At 45.1% G+C, this 11,383-nt stretch overlaps 2 protein-coding genes across 3 annotated transcripts in view; one reads left to right on the top strand and one right to left on the bottom strand.

Moving 5' to 3' along the window:
* The window catches only part of LOC109465252 (acyl-CoA dehydrogenase family member 11-like), a 38,141-nt gene that overhangs the window by 13,273 nt on the left and 13,485 nt on the right, over positions 1 to 11,383 (bottom strand). The window lies entirely within an intron of this gene.
* Positions 9,000 to 11,383, top strand: part of LOC109465267 (protein Wnt-3a-like) — a 31,820-nt gene continuing 29,436 nt past the window's right edge. For both annotated transcript variants that reach the window (XM_019762441.1, XM_019762442.1), the window contains exon 1: positions 9,000 to 9,212. In XM_019762441.1, coding sequence (XP_019618000.1) covers positions 9,121 to 9,212 — 92 coding nt within the window. In that variant the 5' untranslated portion in view covers positions 9,000 to 9,120. The remainder of the gene's footprint in view (positions 9,213 to 11,383) is intronic.

Genomic DNA, 11,383 nt, shown 5'->3' on the forward strand with positions numbered 1-11,383 from the left:
GTCAACGGGGTTATAGCTAAGACCCAGGTGCTGTGTCGAAGGACAGACACAAGACTCGCCACAGGCGACATGTTTGATATCCTAGATCCTCCCAATATCGTCATTGAAATTCCCGCCAACAATTCAGCCGAGACAAAAGAGATCATGTTCAGCAAATGTCCTTATTCCTTCAGGCTGGGCAACAAATTGTGTCACAACAAAGTCGTGATGACTACCATCTGATCCTCAAAAGTTTAGAAAGTTCAAAAGTCATATTTTAATGAACAACAATTAGAATATTCTTCCATCTTACCTATAACAACCAAAGTCATGTTTTAAACTGTTGGCCTTGTCCAATGACTAAGATTTGTGATATCCTCAATTTCACGTTAATTCCATAAACACTGGGTGCGGCCTTGACAGGTGTAGGTTTAATTGTCCAGAACTAATCCTTCTTTATACCGTATCACCGAGAAACTATGACAGGAATTTCATCGGTGTATCCGTGTACTTCCATGGCTTGAAATATAGTCTGTTTCAAACTGCCACAGGGTGACCTCGACACTTTTCAGAGGCCTGTGTGACTGTGTCCTTCTCTTAGCCTCTGCCGGCGCCAGGCTTCAGAAACGGCTGGAAAGAGTAGAAAATGACAAAAATAGACAAATAACATGCCGACTTATAGGAGTACAATTTGTCACCCCAAAATCCGAACCTTTCAAGTTTAGCGGACCTACTCACCTGGCATGTTATCTGTCTATTGCCAATTTTTACTCTTCCCAGACGCTTCTGAACTTAGAGGTATCATTTTCTGTCTTTCTGTCTCTTTCTCTCTGCATGTGCCCATCTCTTTCTGTCTCTCTGTCTGTCTCTGTCTGTCTGTCCGTCTGTCTATCTCTGTCTGTCTCTTTCCCCACCCACCAGACAATTTTCCAGGGTGAAACCTGGATTATGCTGGATAATAGAATTTCCGTCCACCTTTGTTGGGTAAGAGTCTTGCATGCCGAGGTGCCTCCAAAATAGAAACTGTTGTAATCTAATAATAGAACTAATAAGACACACACTTAAAGGTAAAATACTTACAATCTAACAGGCTGTTATGTCATTTTCCTCTTAGTTACCGTCTTGTAATTTTCCATGGTTATTCTGTCCTCATTTCGGGGCAACCAAGCACACATAGACAACAGCGCCACCTGCAGTTTAATCACGTCACTGCAGCGTACACTGTATCCCTATTAATCTCCATATTATTCACGTATAATGGTATTTCTCTACTTGTTCTTGGACTTATCTATGCCTAGGACTGTAGGCAAATAAAATTAAAGCTACTGCAATACGTTTGGAATTTTTGGTGAATGGTGGCAGCTATGTTTACACTTTACATCATGATAACTTCAGGGATATCTGAGTCAAATTATCAGACACATTTCTCTTCTGATAACTTCAGAATCACGCGTACCCTACGGGCAATGGTCCATATCCCAGATCAGTATCTAAAAGTCACCTTTATACACAACTCAAGGGTATGAAATATAACACAAACCAGCATATCTGTCAGATCAAAGGTTATCTCTTATTTATTACCCTTTTTTTTCGTGAGGTTGGTCGTCTCTCCGCAAACTGTTCCACTGGTTAACCACTTATTATGACTTCCACATGAGATATATCCACATAGTGTATAGCCAAATAATAACTTCCTATAGTATTGGTTGAGGTACAAGTTTGAGTGTCAGTGTTTGTTTTGTGAGTGTGTCACGACGTTTTGTTCAGAAAGGTCCCTCTGTCGCCCATGCCGGGGGACAGGTTTAACATTCCCCGCCTGGTTAGTTAGTGCTGTGCGTGCTGCATACCCCAGGCCGTTCGTACCAACACTGTTCCCTTTTGTTACCGAAATAGCGCCGCAGTAAATTGCCTCATTACACCTGACACTCCCACACAAAGGTGAGTCTTTGTGTGGAACGTTCAATCCAACAGTGTGAGATGTAAGTGTGATGAGTTTTCCACACAACTGCGTGTGCATGTCAAGGGTTGTAACCTCCCGAACTCTACAGGAAGTCAGCTGCCTTCATCACCACAAAATCACAAAGGTAGCTTTTGTGTCATGGTTAATTGTCAATTTGACGCTACGACTTCATTAGCATTCAGGCGAATTTATCAATAAGTTATTGCCGTGTGAGTTTAAATTTGCTGACTCTAACCTTTGCGACGGTCTGGCAGCTTGGTCTAATTCCTACCGCAATTGCAAGTTTCTGGATTCCTATTTTCCAGCAAAAGTTTTACGATTTTAACTTTTAAACCGCAAACCGAATGAAGCAGACTACTATATATGAATCACACCGCTATATAGGACTCCAGGTATCAAAGACTACGTTAATTATATCCAAGGTAACAGAAACTAGTTAATGAATCTATGATGCCTATCAACACCTGGTGAGGCAATAACCACCTACAACCAGATAGGAATTCTAATAACACCCTCTGTTATGTGAAGGTCACATCCATGACCTTGTAATAATGACCCCTGGGACGTGTGCTCTGCCATTATTAACCCGTGACTTGCGGCTATAAAACCTTAAAGCGTAAATTAACACCTGTTCTATCCCGCAGATGTCGGTGATAAAAAAGGCGGAAGATATGAAGGCATTCCTGAAGTTATGTTCAATTTCAAATGTTGTAATATTTTACGAGATCATGGAGCTATAACAGAGATATATACCTCCATGGTGAGAGATTGAGTGATTCTCGGCATTATCAAAATTCTCAGCATTAATACAATTATTATCAAGGACAAAGATTGATACAATGTATTCCTTCGTCGCCGAAGATGACTGTCAGTGTGCTCAATCACACGGGATGAGATTGATACAATGTATTATAATGTTCTGTCGACTGGAATTTGATAATGTTTCTGAGCCTAAATCATATTAAGTATGATACGTACAAATGCGAATGGGAATTTGTCATATTAAGTGCAGCCTTTATAGATTTAACAGCTTTAAATGGGAGCTTTGATAGAAAATAATCAAAGCAATTTCACAGACAGATAGAAAGTCGTAACATGTTACTGATACATAGAGTTCAAATAATACGCTATCTCACGAATTTTCCATACCTTGAAGGTCTGTCATTACATAAAGAAAATTCCCATCCTCGACATTCCATTGTTAGACATTGATCCTATTCTGGGATGTCAGGGCCCAACAGTTGGTGGAATGCTGTAAGACTTCCGGGTTGTCCTGCCCACAGACAGGAATGACAATGTAGTATATAATTGCGGACGTCCCAGATCAGAGACGGTCATTTATCTTCTAGAGCCTGGGATTTTACCTGTCGGCTCGTCATTCCTGAGGTTCACAAGTGTTTCCTCTTGTCTGTTGGAGGCTTGGTTGGAATGTCAAAATTTCTGTCAAAGTGTCTACTGTTGTTGTTGCATTTTGCTCAGTCGCTTTTTTTTCGCAATACAAAACGTAGAATGCTTAGTACATATGTATTTTACTTGAGTGGGCAGAGTATTGTACTCGCACTGCATGCCATTATTCGCCTCTCCGTTTCATTTGAGATACGAACAATTTTTCTGTCAGCTTGCATGTCAACAGTTGCAGTGTACTTCTATCCTTGGGTCGAGAATCCCATTTGTTCCCGTGCTACAGCGCCCCCAGCGAACCTGACAGAAACTTCATGAAGAAAGTTCAACCACTGATGAAAGCTCAATTTTTCGCAATATGAGAACATTTCTGAAATTTTTCGTAAAAACTCGAAAAACAAAAGCATAACATGAGCAGCGTGTCGTGTGATCATATACTACTACCATTCAGCTTACTTCATGTTATATGAATCATCACAGTACGGAAGAAAACATGACTAATGATCTTTAATAGCTTGTCCTCCAATGACCCGTTTCCGCGATGCCTACGGCAAAACGGGATCACTTTCCGACATACGAAGATATAACGTTACGATGTTCTTTGAAAGTATGTCTCAAACTAAAGTTACTAGTACTATAGATTTTTTTATCACTGTTGAACATAGGACCCCGTCCTTTAAACAGTTTTCCCTCTCAGCTAGTATGTGAGGTCCCATTGCTCAGGACAGTGCACATAACTTGATGGGCACCTGTGTTTTGTCACAGGTAAGACAAGACAAATGAACGTCGCTCCTATTGTTGTTGTCTACTCCTGATGGACATCACAGCTCCGCCTCTCCCTCAGCTGACCCCATTTTTCTGCACATTCTTATAAATAACACAAAAGCCGGGATGACATCCTATCTAGTCCACACGAGAGAAGCGATGGCATCGGACAGGTCAAAAATAGTTTTATTATTTACAAAACAGACGGATGTCTGTCAATTACCGGGAAAATAACATTCCGTGGAAAACTTTCTCAGTTTGTTTTCAGAGAGCGAAACCCAGAAATACCAGGGGCATATTAAACTGACATCAGAGGACTTTCATAACTCTTTTTCTTCAAGCTTTGACGTTTATTAACAGTCACTATTTTCACTTGTTTTTGTTGTTTGTTCGTTCTTTTGTGAAACTGGCCTTTTGATACTACTTGCATGAAAGTTCTACTTGGACTTGAGTTGGTTGTCAAACAAGAGAAATATACATGTATTTTTCTTTCCTATTTTCATGTGTCTTTCCCACTCTGCCATTTGTACCATTTCTTTCATATTACCTCTGTCATACCTCTATGTTCCTATGTCCATGTAATATAACAATAGTGCCGGGTTGTCATCCTCCCACCTGTGTGACAACTATTTAGTTTGTGTACATGTCAGAAGAAAAGATGGGGCTAATTTTCTCGGCAGGAGGTCCCGGATGTTGATGGTTGGTCCGGAATATGAGGTCACTTCTCGAGCCAGTGGAATATTTAGCTTCAGATGTAGACTTGTCTTGTCGTACAACTGTAACAACATCATCATGGAACAACAACTTGACTACACAGTAGACTTTGAATTTATGTGTTATTCACTCAATTTTATGCGACCTATGCTTTTTCTTCGTCTTGTATACATGTGTGAGTTACTCTCAGCGCTGGGATGATACTCTCCAAGCAGAGGTTTGGGTTTTGGGGGTATTTTCAGCGTGTTTTTAGGCTTTCACTGTGCCCGACTCACAGACGACATAACGCGTCCCAACCCGGCCGCACCCCGCACACAGGACGTCACCCATCCTCACGTCACGTCACGTCAGATACCTGTCCTGTGACGTCACACGTGCGGCTGTTCTGTGAAGTGGTTAGGGGAGGGGGGCGGACAAACCACATCAAAGACCCTGTTCATACCAGACTTATATTTAGCGGTTTCAACCGGTTGTTCAAAAACCCGGCTAAAACCCTTAGCGTTCATACCAGACTTTTGATAACCGGTTTTGTAAAAATCCTGTCCGGTGAATATCCAATTAATCGGCCATGACTGCAGTTTGAATAACCGTTCCTCTCGCTCTTCTGATTGTTTTCCTTGGCCTTCTTGCTTGTATGCCGTCTTCTAGTTTTTTTTTACCTTAGTGCGGCACTGATCCTTTATCTTCAAGAAATCAGCCTCCTCCAACATTTTTGTTTCGGTAGAGCCCTCGCCCCCCCCTAGCTTTTTCGAATTTGGCGACTCCTGCTCTTCAACCTAAGTATCAGGAGCGTCCCGTTCGCCGACCAGGTTGCGTTTGCTGATTCCATCGCAAAATGAAGAAAAACCGTGGAAAAACAGTGGAAACCAACTCAAGTTGGTCAAAACAACGCGCTCAAAAAAGCTTGCAGGTCGCACACGGCCAGGATGCTGACCCCGTGACCCCGGAATTATGACGCAAAAAACCGGTTCAATAAACCCTTAGCGTTCAGACCAGGTTTTTTGGTGGAAAAACCCCACAAAAACCCCTCAAAAACCACCTCCCGAGGTGGTTTTTCAAAATCGGATTTAAACCCCTAAAAAACCGGTTAATTTGCGTTCACACCAGGTTAAATAAAAACCGGTTTTTGAAAAACCGGTTGAAACCGCTAAATATAAGTCTGGTATGAACAGGGTCAAAGTGTCTGATTCATTTCATCTGGCGACGTACAGAACATATTTGAGATTCTGCGGGTGTTAAAGAGCCAGCAAGGTGTGATCAACTTGTAGTCTTGGTTTGAAGACAATAACACTGCAAGTTGAAAGACAATAACATCGGAAACAATTGTAAGTTTTATTAGAATGAGTTTTTGTCATAGGTATACCAGCTCTCTTTTTTCACCTTGTTCAAAGTTCGCCGACGGTAGGTAGAAACGTACCTGTGACAAATTGTTATTTTCAATTTGAATTTCCACTCAAGTGAGCGCGAAAATTGAGAACAATTAAAGTCAATTATGTCTGGTCTTACAGATCGTCTCCATGTCTTCTAATCATGTTTGAGTCATCACAGGTGCTCCCGTCTGTACGTAACGTTACATGTCCTGAACAGAACTTCTAGAAGGTTGAAACAGGTACAAAAGTGACCTGCTGGCCGATCTGAACTTCTCATGAATACACAAAGATTTAAACAAACAGAAACAGACAGTCAGACTTGTAACTCTGTCTAACGCCTGATCGTCCTGTCTCACAGGTAGGGAAGGACCGCCTGGAGTCAAGTAGTCCCAGATTAAAGTTAATCACCTGACCTGACGACAAGTGTGGGAGTGATATGGAGAATTACCTTTTGCCAATTCAAAACAAATCCTTTACAGCACATGTATTACCTGAGACAAGTACAGAAATATTCCACGTACTTCTATCAAGCATCCACAATCTATATCATGTCCACCTAGGCCAATATAAATGTAATCGCCCTGTCATCAGCCACACGATTTGTCCCGATCGGAGCCGAGACCTCACGTCACCACCACGAAGATCGCCGAATTTTACCGAAGATCACCAAATAGGAAATGCCATGTAAACCTTGTAATAACCATAAATTCCCCTCCAAACCCAAAACTAAATAAAAATTGTAACATCAAAAATGTCAAAAGAAATTGGATAAGTCTATTGCTGTGATCGCCTGTTAGTTACATCAATATCACAGCGGATTATGCGCTGTAAGAGGATTGCATTTTTGGATACCATAACAACGCCGTTTCTCAATACTAATCTCCAAGCAGACGTGCGGCTTCAAGCTGTTTGGGCACTTTGAAAGCCTGAAGAACGCTGGAAAAGACGCTTGGGAACAGGACGAAGCCATGCATCTGCTTGAAGATTACGGCATGGGCCATGTACTAGTATTTTTTCAATAAGGAACTACCTTTCCACAGAACTTGACTATAACTATCCATTTCCTCTGTCCAAGGACATTATACAATGCCCTTGCTCTGTCCTATCAAGGATCGAAGTATCATAGCGAGGTGACCGTTGATAGTTGGACATAAACCTTAAAAAAACTTTTACGGTCCTGTGACCAGCAGGGTGGCGGGACGGAATGTGAAATGTGCCGATCTCTGCGGGAGAAATGGCCGTCCAATACAGCACACTGCAGCGGTCTCACCCCGATAATAACGCCTGGCTACGCGGGGACCCTGGCGGGCTGCTACCCGGCATTTTACCGGAGAAATGATCCGTTCTAATCTGTCCCCATCCCATTCTTCCCGCCACAATAACCATGGGCCCGGGGAAAAGGAGTTGAAAAGTCCACCAAACAAACTAATTCAGACCCATTCAATAGAACTGTAGTCACCGGGGACTTGGCGAAACAGGGTTCTTATAAATATGTAATTAAACATAAACAGAGGGCTGAAGTACGCATTGTGTGTGATATAAACACCCAAACAGCGCGAATCATCAACAGTGGCCTGGGCTGGGAGATCGCTATCGGGACAGTTCGGGTAAACCCGGGAGCTGTGAGGGGTTCGTATTAGTGACGGTTGTGGTGTGGAAACAAAGACCACCCAACTTTACATACAGTAGTCTGAACAACGTGCATGTGACTTCTTCACAACTGATACTCAACAATCTTCACTCAAAACAGACAGAAACCCAAGTTGGCTTTCACCGAAAAAAAGTAGTCTCAAAAGTCAAACTTTGACGTTGGAGAAATGGGTTGAGGAAAAAACGGTCTATAAAACAACTTACGTGTCATTGTCATAATTACGCTAAAAAACGTAATTTCAAAGAAATGATATGTACCCTTTTCAGTAATAGTACAATTATGTGTTAATTGGCTGTAAATCGACTTTCCAGTGAGATTTGACTAGATTTTATGACTACTTGCATTTGTGTTGAGACGTCGACAATTGTCCCCACTTAGAGCCAGGCTGACAACTGTTTTATGGCTTGATTTGTGATGATAAGAGTGCTATGCAAAACCGGGCTGGTGTGAACGGCTCCATTCTCATGCAAGGCCGCAGACGGACCAACAAAGGACCCAGGCCCGATGACTCCAGCGCAACGACGCGGTGCTATCGGACAAACTCACCTGAATGGAAGAGGTGCGAACGGAGACCTTCTCAGACAGGTGTGAACTAGGTACAAGACGGGACAACATAAAGGGCCGTCCTGAGGGCGGGACAGTTCCGACGGGCCGTCAGATTCTTGTGCAAAACTCTCACCCCGATACCATCTTTATGGGCCGCACATCAACTCGTACATGGTTTATGGAGCTGCTATGAACTGGTTCTATAGGCTGTAAAGTATCGCACACACGGGGGGCTCGTCGTTTGTGGTTTTTGTAAGGATTATCCGCAATCGACTGTAATATTTGGAAAGGTTTTAGAGGCTAATCCCGTCCCCAGCGCGCCGGCGGCTCGGACGGGGGTCGCTGTTGTGGTCTCTGTTTGTGTGTTTCCACTTGAACGGGAGGAAAGGCGCGGGGGTTGTGGTGGATGGGAAGTCTGCATGAGCGAGGGTTGGTATCGATTTAAAGGCCGAACTGAGCCTGGGTGGCAGCCGTGATTGACACGACATGCTTACCGATTTGTAGATGCCCCGTGGCGGGGAAACCCTCCCTTCTGATTGGCCAGTCCTCCCGCGGGACAGCCAATCCCGAGGCCTGCGGGGGGCCTCCCTCATTTTCGCTGCTTTAACTTTTGGAGGCATTCTTGAGTGGCGCTATTATCGGAGGTTTGACCGCAGCCGGGCGCGAGTGAGTGAGCTACCGTGTCGACCGAGCAGGTTTTTCGGCATCCCATTGGAAGTACTCCCGATCGCGTCATGGATACGGTACGGTGCCAGGTGTCGGTCTTGCTCCTGTTCGTCATTTGGTCTCAGACGGCGGACGTCAGCGTGGGTTCGCCCGGGTGGTGGTGAGTGAATCTTCCGTCCCAGTCTGTCTGCTAGTATCGTTATAACACGGGGTCTGATAGCTTTATCTATCCACTCTGCGCACAAAACAAGCTTTTCTTATTGGGTTATTTCAATACGGCGTGTTCAGAGACGCACACCGTGCCCGTAACACGCCGGAGTTCTGTCCGGTTCCCTGTGCGCTGTGACATGACAGGGACGGGCGGAGGACGACTGACTCAGGCTGGGGCCGTCGCGCCTCGAGCGCGGTTTTGTACCTTTTTGTTGAGCCACTTCCTATTTAATATTTAGCCCCAAGTGCACTTCTATGTAATCACTTCGCCCGAGCCTGTACTCTATCTGTTGTGATAACTCAGCATGGTTTATAGTCGACTTGCGCGATACTGGAATATCTCGCTAAGTACTGAAGAGAACTACCGACTAGACCACCGATATGTCACACGGACGGTATCGGCTAGACCAGACCTAGTGAGCCGAAGGTATGACGAGACCGTGCCGGTTTGCCCTGACGGGTTGAGTCGTCTTTCTGGTTAGAAGACAGCCGTGTGACAAGCCCCGTGATTAGGTAAGGGTCGCAGGGCCCTTTCTTCTGTGGGCTATTACAGTGGCGTAATTTGGTGGCAGATATTGGCAGCGCTGTTCCGCACCGCCACGGGCGCTACCGGCGCAGAATGCCGCGGTGTTCCGTCTATTCTTGCCCTGTGAGCTCTGCTCTGGGAGTGACGTTCTCTAAGCTCTATTATCTACTCAAGGTTTGACTCTGATCTTGCGGCGCACTTTTTATTTTCAACAGAGGCCAAATTGGGCGTAATAAGAACATTTGAATTCGCGCAGGATCATGCATGGGGTTCTCTTTGGGCTGGCCCGATTGTCATGACAAAGTAGGATTCGTCTCGCCTCTGCCCGTCGCTTTCCATATAAATAGTGGCGCAGGCGGGAAGCGGACTGGGCAGGGGGAGGCGTGCAGGTGTTCCCGCGTCTACGGGCCCCCGCGGCGCCGGACACGGCCCACGGCTGCCGCTGGCACCCGGTCAGGGCCTCCCCGCCAGCTCCTGCCAGAAAAAATGGAAAAGTTGAACTGTACTGGTGGGGGGAGAGAGATGCGAGAGAAACAGTCTTGTCAGTGATGTGTAGACACTAGCAGACTCTACCCTCGTCAATAGACATTTATGCTTCCGATTCTCTTCCAAGCTCCAGAAATAGAAACCACAACGCTTGATGTCCTTCCCGAGCAACAGAACCCACAGATTCTCCCTCCTCAGCTCACCTTGGCTGAGCCGTGCTGGCGGGTTTCCCTGCCCCGCTTGGTTGTTGACTAAACAGTTTGTTAATCGTTCCCCGGGCACGGATGGTGGGTAGATAACGTCTAGTGACAGTCGTCAGGCCTTTACACGTCGTACTGTGGCTTACACGGCATCTAGGCTATGTGTAAACAATTACAGGGCGTTTCAGACTGCTAGCTTGTTTGTTTAAGAAAGCCAAGGCTTTGTTTTCGCTTTCTGAGCCCGGCGACGAGGATTTGTGAGACCGTCTCTGGGCTATAAGCAGGGCACGGCCTGGCCGTGCGCGTCTGCTGTACGGGGGATCTCATTTCTTGTGATCCCAAGTTTGATTCCCACCTCGGGGCGAATGTAATCCATCCGATCGGCGACATGGAAACCAATTGACCCAGGCTCACCTCCGCACAGGAACATCAAAGTCTCGTCGGTCGTCTCCCGACACGACATCCTAAGCCGCGAAGCGTGTAGTTGTAGGTCAGAAAAATCCCTCCAGAGATCTGCAGATAATCTCGATCACAATAGGACAGAAGGCGACCGGGAATTATAGTTTTTAACGCACACCACTTACAAAGTCGCTACTGTTGAAAAGGGAGGTCTGTACATAAAGGCGGGCGAAGTTTAGAGACGAGGACAGGTTTACCGGTCCGGCCAAACTTGCACTTTACTCGCACTTTGAAGATGCGCTTCTTCCGATACCAACTCTCCTGCAACAATAACAAACAAGAGATAAGATCAGGTGCGCGCAGGTGGGCAGGTGGAACAGGTAATGATAGGACAGGTAAGGCGAGATGAGAGTACAGACAGGGATCGGGGCGTCGTTACAATTCTAAAGATATGCCGTCAAGGTTGTCCTTTTATCGTCGCATTATTGTCCGGAACAAAAAAGGACGTTT

This window comes from Branchiostoma belcheri, unplaced genomic scaffold, assembly GCF_001625305.1.
Source record: "Branchiostoma belcheri isolate BF01 breed outbred unplaced genomic scaffold, Haploidv18h27 scaffold15, whole genome shotgun sequence".
NCBI lineage: Eukaryota > Metazoa > Chordata > Leptocardii > Amphioxiformes > Branchiostomatidae > Branchiostoma > Branchiostoma belcheri.